The following is a 19981-nucleotide window of genomic DNA, read 5'->3' on the forward strand; positions in this document are numbered from 1 at the left end:
CTTCCAGCAGTTCACAGTGTAAACCACCGATTTGCACCAGGATGGATGTCAGCAGAAGACTTGGGTTGAGGGACACAGTGCTGGCGCTTTTACTCGCTGTTCTCCAGGGACTTCCTATTGGGGAAACGGTCCCGAACCCGTCACCGCTGGTTGGATCCAACTGGGGGAACCCGAGAAGATACATTCATCTTCAGACGTCCACAGACCTCAAAAACTTCTACTTGGAGATCAGATTAGATGGCACTGTGCGCAAAACTACAGTCAGAAGTTCATGTAGTAAGTATTTATACAGGTTTGTTCAGTTTGCTTATTCCAGTGTTATAATATGATGGTATATAAATAACCTATAACAATAACCTAATACAAACGATTGTTTCTTCCTTTCAGGTGTGATTTTACTGAAAGCTGAAACAAGGGAGCGCATCGCCATCCTGGGAGTGAAAAGTAGCCGCTACCTGTGCATGGATCTGGAGGGAAACCCATTTAGCTCTGTAAGCAAACATTTATCTTCAATTCAATTATTACTTGTAAATAAGTGGATCCTTTTAAGAAACTTCCACTGCTTTGGTTTCCTTTGGAGATGCGCTTTTACGCATGAAATTGACTGAAACGAAAACTGGTTTAAACATTAATTCATAAAAGGGATTTGTTATGGTTTCAGTGAAATGAATTCATAATAGAAACATTTTTTATTTTTACAGAGCATAAATTGAGATGGTCACACTAGTTAATTAAAGACATTATTTTACATGTTTTGTTTCCATGTTGTAGTTTAATGTTCTCCCTCTGTCCCCTCTTTCTCAGCCCACCTGCCTCAGAGACGACTGTCTGTTCAACCACAGGCTCCTGGAGAACAACCGTGATGTGTACTACTCCACCCGGACAGGTATCCTGTTCAACCTGGAGGGCTCCCGACAGGTGTTCTCAGCGGGTCAGAACCTGCCGCAGACCTCCCTCTTTCTGCCGAAGAAGAACACGGTGCCGCTGGAGCGCCTCCTGCTGCACAGGGAGAAGAGGAACCAGGTGGTTGATCCCTCCGACCCGCACAACCTCTACCAGGGCCAAGCAGAGGAGGGCTCGGACTCGCAGGCCGTGCATGAGGACGACGCCGACTGGGAAGTCGATGTGGAGACCGGGGACGACGGGCGCAACGCGTCCCGGGAGACGCTGCTGGGTCCATCCACCCACGACCCCTGGAACGTCCTCTCGGGGCCCAACCCGGGCAGCCCCCGGAGCTCCGGGACCATAGGCTGATATTGGTCATACCTTACTATTTGTGAGTCCAAGTTTAACCTTGTACTTTATGATCTTATACGAGAAAAAACGGGCGAGCATTCAGGTAGATTCTTCTTCTCCACACTGACTTTAAACCTTTTCAGTCCTTCATTATAAAACCAGTGTGTTACACACTGAGTATTAGACTTGACTTGCATCCCCTTTTGCACAACTTATATAGCGTTAAGATTTGTTCTTCTCCTGCTTAGAGGTCGCTGCAGATTGTTAAGGTTAAGTTAACTGATCTATATTTTTCACATTCCCAACAGGTTCGGTCATAAATAGGAAAACAACCTATGCAAAGCATTGATCTTAATATAACAGCTGAACTCTTGCTATGCGACTTTACAGGTGCTGGCCACCACCAGCAATCATAAAAACCCGTCCCGAAGAGTATTTATTTATTTAATTTCATTCATGTATTATTATTTATGGTATTTATAACAACGCTTCACATTTATGTGTACAGAACATGGTTTGTCTTTGAATGTATTAGTTGGAGTCGTGGATGAACTGTTGCTTGAATTTGGGACAATAAAACTAACTATAAAGGAAACACGTTGAGTGCTGAGTATTTTATTTTTTATTCTATTTTATGCAGCTGTAGATTTTTAAACAGTGTTTTAACACCGTGTGACAACAAGGAGATGTAAAAGGATTCAACAGCTCTACTCAGAGTTATTTCAAGTATTTCAAAATAAAGTGATTCAGAAGCTGTTGCCAGGCAACAAATTGTTTAGTCAAACAATATAATGCAAAACATCCACATTACGGATAGTAAAATGTCTAAGTGCCATTTTGCACAATTGTTTAATTTAAATACAGACAACATGATGTGTTGATGTGTGATCTTTAGAGTTTTGTGCATGTCCACAAAATCTTAGTGGAATAGGACCTGGAATCACATTATTATTACACAAACATTATTATCTGTTATTTAACCAGCAGCATCTGCTTTCTCGCTCAAATGATATATTATTTTATTGTATATTCTGTGAGTCTCTTGTAGAAACGTTCAAATATAAATATGTTGTTGCTCATTTCATTGTGATAAAAATAACCTAATAAATTTTATAAAAGAAAAGGGTCACCTGTTTACACTGGGCACTCTTGCAATAGCAACGCAATATTTTCTTATGCATAAAAAGTAGTATTTGTGTTGAATGGGTTTGGGTGCACGTTATGTAGCACAAATAAAACTAGTATAGCACAACTTCAACACACCCACACACACACCCACACACACTGGAAACACTCTTTTCAGAGGTTGTCTTTCACTGTTTCACGGTATGTTTCATTTTCTATGACAATAGGAAATATTGTGTCCAATAGGACATTTTAACGTTTTGATTAAATATACACACAATGGATCTAATGATGTGCATGTAGCTATGTTTTCTCATACATGCAGCCTGAATTCTTTTTTGCTACTTTTTTGCTAAACAGAAATTCAACAGTCTCAGTGTTGTCATCGTATATTTCACAAATAAAACAAGCAGCACCACAATACAGGAGACAGAACTATTTAAAAATATTATACTGAGTTGTGAACAACAATACATTAAATAGTTCAGACTTTGGTATAACATGATAAAAGATAAACATTAAATTAACAACTTGTAGAATGACACATCAGTCCATACTGGCCTACAGCTGGAGGGATGATGAAATGGTTGGATAATACAGTACTGGACAATAATTTAGATTTTTGATCCACAATAAAACACTGCTGATTATTAACACTAAGAAAACATCATTTAACTTGTGCAACTTTTATATATAGTTACCTCTGGTAACATTGAAATGTTTGCTTATTTTCCTTCAGTATTTGGGATTTTTCCATTAGCAGTCAGAAACCGCGTACTACACTCAGATACAACTTATGCATACTGCAAATATAACTTTTCTTTCTACACTAATTAGCAGGCGTGAGTTTTTCCAGATGATCCTTTCTGTTGGTAAAAATGCAGCAAGCAGCAGAGAGGACCGGGCTAGACTCAGACTGGCTCAGAGTGAGAATAAAGCGGCTGATGCCCGTGTTTGGACAGGGTGAAAACAGCTGGGACATCTTCACTCCTGCAGGCAGGGAGCACTTTAAGTCCTCTACAAGGTGCTTGACGGCTACACGGATGTATGCGCCATGGCTTACGACCAGAACATGGACCGGCACTCCCTGCAGACCGTCGTCAGCTGAACCACCAGAAGCGACAGCCGAGGCAGCAGCTACAGTCCCTTTAGCAGCTGCTGATGCCCCTGCAGAGGCATCTGGTCCTGACCTGCCATGTTGATCCAACATTTGCTTGAGAAGGACTTTGAGGAATGTTTTGAATCGTAGCTTCACCTGTAAATAAGGTGAGAGTGAGCTGGAGGCAAGAGCTCACACCAAAACGTTCGCAGTGTTTTTGAATCTCGTTTTTTTGTTAGCTATGGTTTTCTTGAAATATTTAATCATCATTTCGGTGATTTACAGAAAATTAAGCAGCAACTACTTTGAGAATAAATGGTTTCAAGTAATTTTTAAAGCAGGCCTGCCAAAAGAGCGCTCATTGTAGATTCTCCGGTAAGATAATTTACAGCTTTTTCCCCATTATAAGTTTAAACTCGAAGTCTTTGGGTTTTAGGCTGTTTGTCAGCCAAAACCGTTATTTTATGAAACCATGACAATATCGAGCAACGTTTTTTGATCTTAGCATGCCTTAGAATAAAATAAAGAAGGTGCTGCACGAGGTTAAAGTCACCAACCACGAAGAGCAACATTCTCAGGTGTTATTAACATCATTAATAATCAGTGTCCCAATACGACATGACAGTCTGGCAATAAGCGAGCAAGCACAATGTCAGTATCCTGTAACTAAAGCAACTACATAAACACAGCCATCATTATTTAATTAATGACTCCCAATTTCATGCTGTGACATGTCAAAATACCTTAATATGTTTTTCACATCACACTGTCAGAATGTTGCTTCATAATGAAAACAAACCTTTAGCGATCCCTTAACAGGGTTCTAAAAAATGTAGGCAGTTTCAAATGCAATGTCCATAATGACCACTATATGTCGCTGTTGTACAAGAAATATTCTATTAATGTTGAATTGCAAAGTGTTCGTTCCAAACCTGACTGACTAAACCAGTGTCTGAATGATGAATCGTGACTGTATCTGACTCACCTGCTCTAAAGTCTCTCCTCCTGGAGGTGTGTAATCACGACTCGACTGTCCGGCAGCGTTGGCCATGTTCTTCAGATGCTCTTTGGGATGCCCTTCAGCAACACCAAATCCCTGCATAAACAACAAAACCACAATTTAGAGCTCAACAGAAATGATTAAAGTGCTGTATGTAAAGCCATTATATTTGGAAGTACCATAAATCCTTCAGGTCTTACCCTTTCACTTAGCAATGGATCCAGAACCATCTCTATGCCAGAACAGTGAGTGTTGTTCCTCAGAATTATTTCAGCTGTCTGGTGGAGGAAACATAATCTGGAAATTACTGACTCAGTACATTCATAAGTGCTAAAAGGATCTGTCATGGACAAAATAAAATATCATTAATACATTGTCAGCATCAGTGAGTCAAACACCACAGAGACATGAATGACCACACAACTATTTCATATCTGGAAGTCATTCACATGCATCCTGTTTTTCTCGTATCCTTCACAATAAGGAGACTTTTTACTGGTTTGGCTGAAGTAACTGTTCCTAATAAGAAAGTTAGGTGCTGGTAGCTATTTATACCCAAGGAAGTGACTGCTTATTTACAGAAAAATACAGAGCTCCACCTGTGACACTGTGAACTGTAGAATGCAGTGTTTTCCAGTTAAAGGGCATTTAAGAATAATTGCTTTACCAAACATTTCATTGACGTAAGACTGTTGCATCATTTTAACACATGAACTGACCACCACAGATTCCAGACTTTAACCCCATTGAGAATTTTTGAGGTGTGCTAGAGAAGACTTGCAAAGTGTAACTGTATCCCCAGAAAATTCATTCAACCCATATGAAAAACATGACTGTATCCAATTTTGGACCTGTGTGTTGAGAATATAGAAATCCATAAAGGTTAAGTCTGTCATTATTCTGTATGTCATTACTGTCAACAAACCCCACAAAAATACCAAGATCACTTCTTTCTGATTTCCTACCTATGCATTACTCAGTCCAAAGCTCATTAGTTGCTACTAAAGAACTGTTCTAAACTAATCTGTTCTATTTTCTACTGTAATTAATACACGTTTGATGCTCTAGTCAATATAACCTACATGTGTAAATGGTAAGGAAGGAGCATGTCAGCCAGAGCAACTGTGATTTATTTCAGGCTGAGACAATTCATAGTAAGATATTGATTTTAGTCTTTCCATAAAAATTGCTGACAATTTAAAAAATATCACAAGCATTATCCTAATGAGATACTAAACTATAATATTAATTCTGCATCACCCATTTCTGTTTTAAACAACCATCTACGTATTTATCCATAATGCAGATGGCAAGGGGCCAGAGATTTTTCTTTCACCGTTACTTGATCTGAATCAAGATGCTACTTGTTATCACCTAGGTGTCACCTGCTTTTTCCAGTAACACAAAAATACTGCATACTTATAAATTATTAAGTTGGTCTTACCTGCACAGCCCGTTGTAGATTACTAACAAACACATTGTTAAAGGTGATGTCTTTGAGGTATTGTCCCACTGCTTCACCCTGCTGCACACCTGTTTCTGACAGAAGTGTGTCCACACCTTTACCTGAAAAACACAAAATACAAGCAGTGTGATTCCTGATAAATGTTTACGAGCCCCTGACTTTCTCACGTGAACAGCCTGTCAGGTGCCTCCACAATAGCTAAAAATACACTGCCCATTCCAAAAAAGAGTCACCACCTGGACTTAACTAAGCAAATAGAAAAGAGTCTTTCATTGGATAATTACTGCATGGAAGTGATCTAACCCTAACTAATGCATTAAGTAGCTTCTTATTACTTAAACAACCATGTCAGGCAAATCTGTTCAGAAGGGTCAAATTATTGTCACACATCAAACAAAGAAAACATCTAAGGAGATTGATGAAACTACTAAAACTGGGTTAGGAACTGTCCAATGGAGGAAGGTCATGTGGTCTGATGAGTCCAGATTTACCCTGTTCCAGAGTGATCAGGGTAAGAAGAGAGGCGGATGAAGTGATGCACCCATCATGCCTAGTGTCTACTGTACAAGCCTGTTGCAGCAGGTCAGGTCTCAGTTCAGCAACATTAATTGACTAAAGAATGAGGTCAGCTGACTACCTGAATATACTGAATGACCAGATTGTTCCATCAATGATTTTTTTCCTCCCTGATGTCACGGGCATATTTCAAAACAAAGCCAGGATTCATCAGGCTCAAACTGTAAAAGAGTGGCTCAGGGAGCAAGACAAATCATTTCAACACATGAACTGGCCACCACAGATTCCAGACCTTAACCACATTGACAATATTTGTGGTGTGCTAGAGAAGACTTGCGAAATGTTCCAAATCTCCCATCATCCATACAAGATCTTGGCAAAAAATGAATGCAACTCAGAACAGAAATAAAGGTTGTGACATTACAGAAGATGCAAATTAAAGAGTGTGACTTTTATTTGGGTGGGCAGTGTATTTGGCTTCTTCTGATCTAACCATTCTTTGGTAGAACGACTTGTGTATTAGGGTCTTTGTCGAACTTCAGTTCACAAATAGATAACTGGACATTTTCAAGTAGAATGAACTAATGACTCACAATTTATCTGCTTAAATTGAACGTTAAATGTCATCTTATGCTTAAATTATTTAAATTATGCAAGTCCAGTCAAGTGTAAAACATAAATATTTAAACACTTTAACAGCCACGGTTAACCAAGGGTGTGTAATTAAATTGATGCTAGCACAGGAGAAGTGAGATGCAACTTTAAGACTTTATTTAACCTACCTTGCAGCAGCTTTTGTCTGTTGTACTCTGTTTCCCCACTGTGTGAAAACATACCAATGTCATTGATGATAATAATGAGTAGTAACAATCATGCTAGAACTTCTATTTTCAACTAAACACGTAATCAGGAAGACAGGAAGTCTTAAACACATGTTCAGAGCTAATGTCGATAGCTACTTCAGTCTTGTTTCTGCAAACTCAAACCTTTCAGGCCGCCATGCTTTATTGCCAACTGACAGGGAAACATCTTTCTGTAAAACACACCTTACAACACAATTCCTTAAGTTATTAAAGTGAAACAAGCTGACAAATTATCACTTACTGTCGCACGAACGTTAAACTAAAAGTTAACATTTTCGGCAGCAGTTCTTGTGCTACTTCCTACTTCTTCCGTGATCATGTGACGCCTCCTACGTCATGACGCAAATCAAATCGCATTGCGGCGCTGCGTCAATATTCTACCGCGTGTCCCCACCGCCACCCTTATAAATTAGGATCCCCAGGATGATATACACACAAAACGACTACTAATTAGGTTTTTTGTCTCTTTGGGATCATTGCAAATGTGTTTTCAGTGGTTTAGTCGACATCTAGTGCAGACAAAAATCTTATTAAGACACAATCCAACATAATTAATTTTGCAAAAAGGCACACCACTGCAGAAAAGAATCCATATGAACAAGTCATTTGATAATAGCCAATTTATTGAGGAGAAATTGTTGAGGTACACTGCGTGGTTGTACATGGGGATACTGGAAGAGAGTGGGTGAAACAACAATCACACTGAACAATGATAAAACATTCTTATGGTTTAATTGCAATTCGGGGGTTACCTCCTAAACAATACTCCACTTAATTTCCAATGAACTAGTTTAAACATGCCATTGAATTTTTTTTTTCTCAATCTTTCCAGTACATATATAACATACAGTATAGACTTAGTTTGACTTAGCACCAGATATGTGAAATGACCTGTTTTGGTATAGTCACTTTAAATTCCTCAGTGGTATCTGGTGGTTAAAGTATTTTGATTTAAAGAGAAGGAGCACCGTATTTTCTCTCATCCAGACAGAAGAAAGTGAGACCCGTCCAAAAACAAAGAGTGAAAATGTGTGTGATGTGTGATGAGGTAATGATGAGATGGGCTCTTGCTCTATCCGTCCAAATTAACCTGAGGTACACAGACATTACAAACAAGCAGCAAGAATGATAGAATAAAAGGTCAAAATGAAACAATAAAAGATTAAAACATGCTGATCAATACAAGTACTTCCAGTCCCGCACTATACCGCTACGATCCCTCCAATACACACAAAACAGAAAAGCAAAAACAACTTGTTTCATACACAAAATTTCATTATATAGCAGCACACAAGTGAATCACAATAAGGCAGCTTTGTGTAAGACTAGAAAAGAAAAGCTTCTTAGCAGCAAGAGAATTGTGTGTATAATCTATCACTTTGGAATTAACTTACAAATTATACACAAAACATTTAAAAGCATAAACATTTTGTTTAAAGCACTTTTTTTTTTTTTGGAAAAAGAACATTTGGCTTTTGCACAACAGAACAACCATGAATACAATTTAGAAACTGTTCTAAAATGAAGATTTGTAGCTTCTGCTTATGGTGAATTGGGAAACTTTTACACCATGTGAACCCTATGTATTCATGTCTATAATGGAGAAAACACAAAAACGGCAGTTTTAAAACTTCAGTTCAGAGTAAAGTTTACATACAAAGAACAAGATATCAACAAGTATATTTAGGACACAGTATGTGTGTACCTCTTTAAAAGAACTATTGGAAAGGGTTTGGCTATGAAATAACAAAAATTCAAGTAAATACCACAACGACTCAAAAGAAAATCTAAGTCTATATGTGACTTGGCTTTCCTTAGTTTACATACTATTGTACTAGAACACCAATTATCCTATGTCTACTCACCTGTTGGGACGTAGCTTTCAAGATAACGTGCATTACCCTATGGGAATCCAGCCCAGAAAAAAAAAAAATCAATAACTTAAAGAAAAACAAAAGAATGACCCACAACCCACTGAACTCTTCTCAACCACCATCCCCTTACCAATCTTAAGGAGTGTGTTTTTAAAAGTGCATCAATATTGGTACAAGTCGCCCTCTCTCCAAATAGTTAAATGGTTTAATTGACAAGAGAAACTGCAGTACACCCGAAACGATCCACTGGAAGTCACCTGGGATTTTTTTTTTCATCCTGCAGAAACACCATATAGCTTAAGTTAACTTCCTTGCTGTTCCACTATGACCTCTAGCATCTTTCTCCCAACTTGCCACACACTTTTCTTTTACTAAAACGTCACAAACTGTTCAATCTTCATTCATTTCCTCTCAAACCTGTAAAACATGCTATAACTTTTATTTTGTGACATCACTACTACATGACTGAGACCATTAACTAACTACTGACCACTTAACTGCTCTCTAACATACAGTAGGAGCTACACCAACAAAGGATCAATTATAATGTACTGTTGTCTCACTGAATTCAAACATCCTGTTACAGTACAGTACTGATCTGAAGTTTCTGCAGTGAAATCAAGACGTTTATAACTGTCCATGTCCTCTATTTAATCTATTTAAACTTTGCAGACAATAGCCACTTCTCCAGATCTCAAACATCCTCATGTCCTTCGGCTGTGAGCAGGCCCAGCCCACTCCTGGCCAGCACTTTTTGGCATAAATAGTAAGTAGTGCTATAGGTACACACAGTATGATAGATAGAGAGAGCAGCTAGCTACAGTAGCACTCCTCCTGCTGGATATCAGCTCACTTTAAATGCCATGTACTGTATTATCTGCTTTTTCAATCACTAATATATGGATTTTCTGATGAGGAAAACCCCAGCAATAATGTGAATTGATAACTGTTCGCTAAAGACAATAAAAGAGTAACTAAATGCTAGCTAAATATACATCATTTATTATATTTATGTTGCTAGGTTGTATCAAAAGAAATACATATATTTTATATAATTATGCTGTTGTTTTTTTTTTCAAGTATGAAAATATATTTAGGTTTCCATAACCTAAGGCACTCTCAAGTTTTCAAGAATTTATCACTTTTGTTTTTAAATAGTTTGTTTGATGACACGTGGCCCAAACAAACGCTTTAAGTATACCCAACTGGGTATGAACGGGGCAAAAAGGAGAAAAACTAGAAATTTCTTAATTACTAAAAGTTCATGGATTGTCATACTATCACTTATGCAGTGACCTGATGTAAATACTGGCAGCTCGTGCCAGCCCTCGCTCTCTCCTGTTAGTTCATTGTTGGAGGCATGAGCGGTATGCGAGTCAGGTGGCGACGGGAGTTCATAAGTTGACATCACGTACGTCCGTGGGGGTGCTCGACTGGTCTTGTTGCTCCCTCGCCTTGTTGCCCGCTCTGACCCCGTTCTCCTGCCGGTACTGTTGCCCCTGCTGCAGGCTGGTGGCCAGCACACGCTCTATTTGCTCCTGGCAAGCCCTCAAACAGTCCTGGAACAAAAAGGGTCAGGTGTTATTACATATGCACACTTCCACTGCACTTTTGTTTGAATGGTTTCAGATAGGCTGACCATGAAATGCAAGAAATATATTTATACTGTAGGCTATTTATGTGATTTTAACAGAACTATAAATATGCATACTCTATGCATGACTAAATAATTAATAATAGCAATACATTATAAATTATAGAAATGGTGGTTCTGGTTTTCTTAGCTCATCTCTGTATAAAAGACATAAACATAAAATTGTGTTATTAATACTTAATAAAAGATTTCTGTCTATTCATCGTTGTATACACAGACTCCAGGGGGTTTAATCTGTACACCTGTATGCAGACAGTAGCGTGCGAAAATCTGACATGCAAGTTGTTTAACAGCTCTGGTCACATGTGCGGCATACCAGCAGGGAATTATGTGTATTGAAGTAGGTGGTCCAGTCTGCATCATGACCAGAACAATAGGTACCAGCACCCTCCAATACCAACACACGGTGGGCACAAGAATCCTCACTGACACGAGACCTGTGCATGAGCTATGCGTGAAAGGATAAGGGAGGGAGCTGTGGTCTATCAGGGAGCAGATAAGCAGATCTGAAACTCCAGACTGCTTCCTCCATGTCCCCCACCCCACCCCTTGGGTTTACAGCACGGTCAGTCCCATGTGGAGGTCTAGAGGAAACAGCTTTGACCCCTGACACTCAAAGTTTGGGTGTAAAACAGAATATAAGACAGTAGGACCGGATGTTTTTGGACAAGATTCCCTGTGAAAGGGGATCATCTGTCTGTCAATCGGTCTCTGTCCCCTGTGCAGGTCTGAAGATGTGGGAGGTCTGCCGCACCGAGTCGGCTGCAGAACTCTTAAAGAAGCTCACAATGAGGCCAGCATTCCTTTGAAATGTACGGATAATTGAAACCTGATGGGCTGCAGTCGGAGCGCCTGTTGTGATGGCTGGGTTGCGGGGCCCTTGTCACCATGGAAACTCAACCACAAGCTAAAAGGCAACCGTGTTGTTCCCGCAGCTCATTGGCTGCGGCCTTTTTGGATTTCTTGGCTTATGTACTGGCTGTCTTTTATCACAAGGTAGTGTGGCAGCTGATCACAGTTGATTTTTTTAATCAACTGTGATGGTGATTCAAAACTCGCTACCACTGCTTTAAAAACACAGCATCTGCATACATGGCAAATTCCATTCCAATTAGAAGACGCTGATTAATGTATATGTACAATGCAAGTTCATTATGACTGACATGTTACATTAAAGTCTATAGAGGCTTTCAAAATGTTATACATTACTACATGATAAACTTTAAGTTATTTTAATAGCATGTTCAGTTTATAACATATAAGATAAATGATAAATTATTGCACATAACTAACTGTACAACAATTATAGTATTAAAGTACTGCGCAATGATCTGTGCGGCCTGAGGTACATGCAGTAATACAATAGAGCCGGATGCTATTCTTTTAAAGGAATGTTCACTTCTACTCAATCTATTACTCAATGTGTTCTCATAGATTTATAACATCATCCAAAGTGATCAGTGTCTATTTGCAGATATGAAGACTAACTGGATATCTATGTTTCTCCCTTGGCCTTTACTGGAAAAGACGCTCCATCACATCACTGCAAACATATTCCTCCACCAGGAGGGGCAAACAGCTAAAGTTGGAGCCATGCAAAGAAATTGCATGTGTCCTACCACAAGAATGTGGGCTCTGAGTTTTAAGAAGACATTCCCTCCGCCGCTGCTCTTTATAGCAGCAGTCTGGCTCCCCAGCCAAGACCCAAAAGCTTGCTCTCCCTCTCTCCCCATGAAAAGTAAATAGCTTCAATCTGCCACTACTGAAGTCATCACTGTTGTTTACCAAAAGGCCTTTTACGCTTCTGTGATGAGATGTTGCAATGATTATTATTAACAAAGCATTGTTGTGTAGCACTAAAACTATTGAGTAATGACTGCTGGCAGGTATGAATCTCCTTCACTGTGGCACTCACCACCTCTGTGTTGGTGATCTTGGCCAGCAGGTCTGTCAGGTTGTCTCGACTCAGCCTCTGGTCAGTCTGGTCCAGCTGCAGGCCACAGACAGCAGCTCCCATGCTGCCGGTGGCAATCATGGAAGGAGGGTTCATGGCAAGGCGATCATCTGGCAAGGAAAAAGGACAGGATATTAATGTGCAATTAGTCATACCAGTCCTTAGTGACACACTGATTTGTAACTGTGATGTGAAGAGCTCCAGAACGTATGAAAGATGCATGAGAGGTGCAAACATCTGAATCATCCCCAATATGCCTGCTCCACAGCTGAATTGACTTTCCCACAGTCTAAATTTCAACGTTAGCTGCATGGTGAAACCTGTGTGGTTTCCTTCATAGAAACTTTAGCCCTGATTAGAAAAGCAGAGTTGGAAACCTCCTACTCGCCGAGTTCAGGAATGACTCCATACAGTCCATGTCTAAAAGACTTAAGTGACAACAGGCCTGGATGGAGGAGGCGGAAGGGAAGGCAGCCATGGAGATGAAAACAAGAATAACCAGTACAAATGTCAAGCTTGAAGCTGGTACTGATCAGTTCATGATTTCAGCAGTTATTTGCATTTTACAGGGGTTCTCTGGGACTTCATTCACAAAGTCTTTTACCAAAGAACTTCTTAGTCAACCTAATGTACTTTAAGTCAACACTAATGTCAAACTTCCTCTTAACAGCTTTTACATAATGCTGCTGATAGAAACTCTTACAGAGAAGCTGAGAAACATCCTGAGCTAAGAGGATGTAGCTGCTGCTATGAATGACATCAGATTTAATGAACTAACTTAGACACTTGTCTACAGAGAATATCAGCTGACCAACCCGTGTCAGTGAACATGAAAAAACATCAAGCACAGTGAGGAACAAGTACACTTAATGAACTGATGACCAAAATAGGGTCTGAGGAGCACGTTGTTGGGCCATCATTGCAACAAACTGCTTTTGTCCAGTGTGCAAGCACCGAAGACTGGAAATGTTCTTATACAGTCAGTTATTATACACTGAGTATAATAGAAAAAATCTGGTTCTGTTGCAACAATTAAGAGTCTCAAAATGTTATTTGAGTCCTAATGACTTAGGAGCCCTCTTCACAGCCTCTACTGCACTACATCTAGTGCTAAACTGCCTACCAAATCACTATTCCAACAAAACTGAACTGCAGCAGTTCTAAAGTTAGCCCATGACAAATCCTTATTTTAGCATGTTTTGTGAAAATTGTCTCTGGTGGTTTTTCCAGAATTACAAAACATGGGCTCTGACCAATGTTAACACATAAAAAATTACCAGCACTACTCCCAAAAAGCAAGGAAGTGGCACAAACTTTTGTTTCAGTGTTGCACAAGTCTAAATCAACACAGTCCTATCCATGTGCAAACCAGTGTTGGTGGCCTTTTAGCTTTGATTAAACCCTCGAGAGCAGCCTGCATCTCTACGCCCATTTTCTCCTCCAGGGACCAGCTGTCCATAGGAGGAGCTCCTCAATCATAAGAATAACATCTCAACTCCATATAAAACTCCAAACATTTACATTACTGCACAACCACTGCAGGCCTCCTTTTTTCCACTGCGGCTGCTTTGTGCTTGGATATAACCAGCTGCTTATGAAAAGCACAGGCGACCACTGAAACACACCCCAAATATAAAAAAACATAAGTGTGACACTAAAACTGAGCTTAAACGGGGCGTGAAGCTCATTGAAGGAGCCTATGGCTCCAATAACTAGCTCTAGTAAACAAGTGCTTATTGGCCAGATATGACCACACTATGTGGAATTTCACTGCACTATAGTGACCCCCTTTGTTTTATTTCCTTCATTGAATCAGCTGAAAGGAGGTAGCTCATGAAAGACAGCCTTGTAACAGAAGAGTGCTGTATATTTCGTGATCCTGCAGTAGTGTTTCTGTCCAGGATATGAAAATATTAGAGGGATTCCTAGTTTAAGCAAAGGAATGCCATGATAATTCACAAAGGAGAGGCCTAAGGGGACATCTGAGTTTGTGCTTCTCCAGAGTCTCTAGAGTTTATTTTGGACATGAGGCCAGGATGGGAGGAGGAAGGAAGATCACTGGATCAGTGCCCTTACTTTTTAAACCTGCAAGATTCCCTATCAACAAATATTACAGGCAGAGTAGCACAGGAGTTCAGCTGCACCTGAGTCCCACAGCAAAGTATGCATGCTGGAGGTGATGTTACAGTATGGTATGCATCACTATCATTGCCTTGTGTGTGGCAAATGTAAACTAAGAAATGTGGAAATAACCACTTTAAGCAGCTTTTAGCAAGTGGTCTGCCGTTCAGAAAACCCCTACTACAGCCTGTATAAAGTGGGTAAGAAAGCCAGAGGAGTATGCTGAGAGAAGAAAGAGGTCACAGATGACTCACGATGGGAGAATGTTTGTGTGTGTGGGAATATTCTGGTGGATAGCAAGGCAGCAAAGTGAGTGAGCGAATGAACAAGCACATGAAATGATAGGAAGTTCATTACCTGTGGCACAGAGGGCGATGAATGTCAGCGTGTGTTTGCGGACCATCGCCAGCTTGTCTTTGGGAAGGGGCAGCCTACGTATGATGTGCTCTATAAAATCATTGGGGATGACCGAGGCCATGTTCCACTTCAATTTCCCCAGAACCACCAATTCCCAGTCCTAAAAGACATTGAAGATGATAAAGAAAATGTGTCTGTTTATTGGCAAAATCTTCTCAGTCAGAGGGTTAAATGGCATAATGCCATGTCCCTATTAGCCATGACCAAGATCCCAGTGTCTCTCTATTCCCAGAGGAAATGGCTCAGTAACATTTTTTCACTTTATCTCTCCTCGCTGTATCTTATTATCTGCGTGCCTTCTCATTCCTTGCATCCTTTGTGTTCATATTGCCGGCATGTGACAGGCTTTGCCCTGCTTAAACACCCTGCCAATGAGACAGCTAGCCCCTTCCTTCCTGTCACAAGCCTCAAACAGCTTCGGTGACTCTGCACTGCACAGGCAGCAGCACAGAACCGATGCCTAATACAGTCTGTCTCTGCACCAGCAAAATAGGTGTACATATGATTCAATTTCCTGTGTGTGTGTTATGTCAGTCTTTACAACCCATCAATTTAGTATCAGTATTTTAAGTATGCAATACAAAATGCAATGTAAGTGTCTCGGTAGTGTTGCTGCTATTACCAGTATTCTAAAAATGCACAGCCTTTTTTCAAGTTAGTGAAATAGTCTTGAAAAGAACATCTTAAAATAGATGCTAATTTTTGTGGATGTATCTTGTCTTAATAAAATGATATTAAGATTTTAGCACAAAGAACAGTTAGAAGAGAGTTGAGACACTTCAGAATCAATACTGAAGAGAAGAGGTAATCAGTGACGCCATTTTCAAACTCAGTCACTTGAATAGCTGCCCCAAGATATCCGTCTTACAACAATTTAGCAGTGAGATTTTCTTCATACTTTCACAAGTAAAGACAAACTTCCAAATCTGCAAGTATGTCTTTACTTGCTGAAGAATTTTTACCTTTATGCAAACCTTCACAAGACGTAGAACAAACTACACTAGACAAATTTCCAGAACCATTTTCAAACACCTGTGCATGTTTTGTTACACGTATTCAACATTAATTTAAGCATTTCTACAGTGAAATGTCACTTTAATCAGCTTGTGGCATCTCCTGACATTTCTCATCTTGGTCCCCAAAGTAATAATTAACACTACTAAAAGTAGGTGGTGTCCCCCTCTCAAGTCTAGTATAATATAAAAAAACCACTGTGTCTGAGGTAATATTTCATAATGAATATGAGGGATCCTCTACGAGACGACAGCATCTTTACTTTTACCGTTATACTTATGGTAATGGACGTTACAATTAGTGGTGCTATTAAATCAGTGATACCTTAGACTTTCTCTCTATTTTTCTCACCTTACATCAAAGAGTGAGGGCAAAACAACAGAAACACCTCTAATCTACCAGCAATCAACTGCACAAACAACTAAACCCCTTACTTTGAATTACATACAACTGATTCTTTGTAAAAACAGATGTACAAATGTACAAATGCTGAGTTCAACTTCTCACTTCCTCTACCAAGACATGTCACCTAAAAAGCAAACGTAGTAAACACCAAAACCCAAATGCCGTCAGGGACAGCCCCCCCTCTCCGCCAAATGCTTATCTATAATCTGAAATGTCACATGGGTTTCCTGTGCATAACCTACCACACACATATGCTTGCATTTAACCCATTTTAGCCCCTACAGAGATTGTTCACTGAGATGTGTGGAGATTTGCCGTCGCTGGGCTCACTTCCTGGACAGCTGTCCAGATGAACACAATCATCCGCCACTCCCTTTAACTTCTCTCTTTCAGCTGATGCACAATCAGCAGCTAAAAGAAAGACTTGCAACATCCTCCACTGGCCCTCACTGTGTTCTCTGTGCATGCTGTGAGGACATCCAGGAATCTGGAGTATCAAATGGGACAAATGGCATTTCCAATCAACAACTGCAGCCAACACAGGTGGATGTACAGAGAGCATGTGGAGCTGTTTGGTAGAAATAAGAAGCAGTTCTAACTCTCAAACATTAATATGGTCTATTGAACAAACTATTTTCTTATAAGGTCAAATTAAAGAAGGGAGGATTTGTTTTTTTATATAAATTGTATGACAAAATGTCAGGAAATTGTGATTGTTTCAACACCCCCAATATATTCACTTCAGTTTTACATAATATAAAGATAAGTAGACAATCTTCACACTGAAGAGCCTCTAAGCAGAGCATTTTTGGCAATTTTGCTGTAGAAATGACCAAAATTACTACTTTTTTAATTTATTAGGTTGTAGGGGGTTTATTCAGCTCTACTTTACTTTGTCTTAGTTATTACTTTAGTTAGTCTTAGCCATTTGCCATATAGTAGAAAGCTCTAGAACAAGCCAGTTTGGGTTTAGATCTTATTTTTCCAGTTTAAATGAAAACATGTAATGATAAAGAAAATAATCCTGCTGCCTTGTCATACTATATACTTGAAAAAGATAAAAAAACAAAACTTTGGTAAGAAGAGCATTCTTGTGACTGCAAAGATAATAATGTAGATGTGGGAAGGTTATAGTAGATGTGTTTGTTAATTGTTTTAATAGTATAAATCATTCTGTATCTAACCGAAATCCAGATTAAGTCCATGTACTTTAAGTTATCCACAGCCTATACTGCATAACTGGCACTAGATGGCATCACTGGACCCTTCAGTCCACATGGATCCAAAGAAAGGATGTGGCTGTGCTGTGCACAGCTTCACTTGAAAGGAAAATGGGACACTTCCTGTCAAACCAATTCAGCTATTAGCGTTGTAAAATCATTCCAAAACGTGACACTTTAATTTTTATGCTGTTATAAATGAATGAATGGTGCTTTTCAGATTCCGGTTCTTACCAGCAGTTCCCGTGGTGTGATGGAGCTGTCTGTGTACATGCAAAGTTTTTCTGCTGATAGCGGCCTGCAGTCCTTTAACTTGGAGGCCAAAAACATGCACACAGCTCCAAGAAGCTGCAAATAACTCTTTCTTGTGGGCACCACTGCTAAAAATCTGTCCAAATAATTAATGGCTAAAGGGAAGACGTCTTCATTGCTCTTTTCCTCTTCACACACCTAGAAAGAGACAGAAACGTAACAGAAGAACAGATTAGGTTGTGTTTGGAAGGAGAAAAATATATTTAAAGAAATTAAACTAGCTATTTTAATGCATTAAAGGTGAACAGTTTTAAAAGATATGTTTCATATTTCATATTAGTGTTATCTTTAGATTGATAGTTAAATCACACGTTTAGCATGTCTTTCCTCAAGCATAAACTGCAAAGACAAGGCAAAGCAGAAACAAATTAGTTCAATAGGAAGTCAGTTTAGCAACTCCCCCCCCCCCCCCCCTCGTCATTCAACTCCTCTTCCTTGTTGGGGCTTGTCTTTAAAAATGGTTTTAAATTAAAATAAATCATGTACGAGCTTTACAAAGAGTGCAAAATGTTGAGAAGTCGTGTTACAACGATTTCCGACAGTTGCAAAAAAGAAGAATTAGCTAACATGAATTGTTTTGTAGCTTTAAAAATGAAAGTACTTTTGCATTCACGTTGGCTTGAGCCTCTTTGAAAATTAATATCAATTACTCTGAAGGGAAAACAGCAGTTTTTCGATGATGTAAATTAAGATTAGGACCCCCTCTGTCCCTTGTGTTGGCTAATTAGCAAAAACCACCAACTTTGTAGCTGTTAACCAATGTAAATATCAAGCTAGGCTATTTCTTTGAAGCTCAATTTTCTTCCTGGTGGAATTTCCGACTCTCCCACGCCTTTGGTGAGTCATTCTCTTTCAATTGTCAAATAGGTTAACATCTCTGACAACTCTCCACGAAGTCAAATATCCGACTTAGGAGTCAAAATGAGCTCGAAACGTGTCAACAGGCTCCAAAGACATCGCATTAGCTTAAGCGCTCATGTTAGCCCCTCAATGCACAAAATGCCCACAAACCTCGTGCATCCAACCTGCAACCATTCGTCTCATGTAGGGCTGAATATCCTTCTGGACCCGCTGGAAATATGAGCACTGAGGTAAAAACCTGTCCTCGATTGTTAATAAACTTTGCAGCACTCTGTCATCACAGAGGATGTTTGGGTCAGGCTGGGCTCTCACGGTTATGTCCGACTCCAGGCAATAAAGCTCCATGACTCGCCCGCCGTCTTCCCCCCCCGATTATAATTTTTTTTCCTTTACTAATTAATAAAAATAAAAAAATAAATATTGTCACAATATTGTAGCGAGCGGGCAAGAGGAGGAGAGGTGTCCGGGACGAAGCATGAGGCTGAGACTGCTGGGTTTGCTGCAGTCCTGCTGCCTCTCGCTTTTTCCTCTGCACCTCAACGAACATCCGGTGAAGCCTTCAAAATAAAAGTCGCAAGAGCCACAAGCCTGTGGTTCTAACAACTGCTCTTCCAGGAACTGGTTTCTACCTTTCCGGTCTTGTTCAGTCTCTACGTGCTTTCATTTAACATCTCTACTTAGATGCATATGTTAGAATATAGTAATGCAAGAAATATAATCAAACAACATATTGTAATGCATTATTATGGATTACCTACTTAGTATATGTGGTTTGTAGTTTACAGCCTTTGTGTGTAATGAGCAATGTGGCAATAAACATTTAGTTTTATTTTTTATTCATACTA

The 19981-nt window shown here is 39.6% G+C and overlaps 3 protein-coding genes across 3 annotated transcripts; 1 reads left to right on the forward strand and 2 right to left on the reverse strand.

The window, feature by feature from the left end:
• Window positions 1–1848, forward strand: fgf23 (fibroblast growth factor 23). The gene is made up of 3 exons (XM_026361552.1): window positions 1–276; window positions 388–491; window positions 805–1848. Exons 1-3 carry the CDS (start codon window positions 42–44, stop codon window positions 1252–1254), a joined length of 789 nt encoding a protein of 262 aa, XP_026217337.1. The 5' UTR covers window positions 1–41; the 3' UTR covers window positions 1255–1848.
• An 886-nt stretch (window positions 1849–2734) lies between these two features.
• Window positions 2735–7658, reverse strand: tigarb (TP53 induced glycolysis regulatory phosphatase b). The gene is made up of 6 exons (XM_026361551.1): window positions 7546–7658; window positions 7224–7261; window positions 5905–6026; window positions 4661–4738; window positions 4446–4556; window positions 2735–3616 (listed from the first exon to the last, which is right to left on the reverse strand). Exons 1-6 carry the CDS (start codon window positions 7575–7577, stop codon window positions 3191–3193), a joined length of 807 nt encoding a protein of 268 aa, XP_026217336.1. The 5' UTR covers window positions 7578–7658; the 3' UTR covers window positions 2735–3190.
• A 251-nt stretch (window positions 7659–7909) lies between these two features.
• On the reverse strand, window positions 7910–19481 carry ccnd2b (cyclin D2, b). The gene is made up of 5 exons (XM_026361550.1): window positions 19287–19481; window positions 18198–18413; window positions 15265–15424; window positions 12748–12896; window positions 7910–10737 (listed from the first exon to the last, which is right to left on the reverse strand). The coding sequence occupies exons 1-5, from the start codon at window positions 19479–19481 to the stop codon at window positions 10573–10575; spliced, it is 885 nt and encodes a 294-aa protein (XP_026217335.1). The 3' UTR covers window positions 7910–10572.
• Between the last annotated feature and the right edge of the window lie 500 nt (window positions 19482–19981).

The sequence above is a fragment of the Anabas testudineus genome, chromosome 23, assembly GCF_900324465.2.
Source record: "Anabas testudineus chromosome 23, fAnaTes1.2, whole genome shotgun sequence".
In the NCBI taxonomy this organism is placed as follows: domain Eukaryota; kingdom Metazoa; phylum Chordata; class Actinopteri; order Anabantiformes; family Anabantidae; genus Anabas; species Anabas testudineus.

What these genes read in the sequence shown, in the direction of transcription:
- tigarb (XM_026361551.1), bottom strand. Translation starts at nt 7,577, where the DNA reads ATGTTAACTTTTAGTTTAACGTTCGTGCGACA. An exon ending in CAGACAAAAGCTGCTGCAAG is followed by an intron (nt 6,027 to 7,223) that starts GTAGGTTAAATA and finishes TGTGTTTTTCAG; the next exon opens with GTAAAGGTGTGGACACACTT. An exon ending in ATCTACAACGGGCTGTGCAG is followed by an intron (nt 4,739 to 5,904) that starts GTAAGACCAACT and finishes TTCCTCCACCAG; the next exon opens with ACAGCTGAAATAATTCTGAG.
- fgf23 (XM_026361552.1), top strand. Translation starts at nt 42, where the DNA reads ATGGATGTCAGCAGAAGACTTGGGTTGAGGGACACAGTGCTGGCGCTT. An exon ending in TACAGTCAGAAGTTCATGTA is followed by an intron (nt 277 to 387) that starts GTAAGTATTTAT and finishes TCTTCCTTTCAG; the next exon opens with GTGTGATTTTACTGAAAGCT. An exon ending in AGGGAAACCCATTTAGCTCT is followed by an intron (nt 492 to 804) that starts GTAAGCAAACAT and finishes CCTCTTTCTCAG; the next exon opens with CCCACCTGCCTCAGAGACGA.
- ccnd2b (XM_026361550.1), bottom strand. Translation starts at nt 19,481, where the DNA reads ATGGAGCTTTATTGCCTGGAGTCGGACATAACCGTGAGAGCCCAGCCT. An exon ending in TTGCAGGTTGGATGCACGAG is followed by an intron (nt 18,414 to 19,286) that starts GTTTGTGGGCAT and finishes GTCTCTTTCTAG; the next exon opens with GTGTGTGAAGAGGAAAAGAG. An exon ending in AGATCACCAACACAGAGGTG is followed by an intron (nt 10,738 to 12,747) that starts GTGAGTGCCACA and finishes TTTTTGTTCCAG; the next exon opens with GACTGTTTGAGGGCTTGCCA.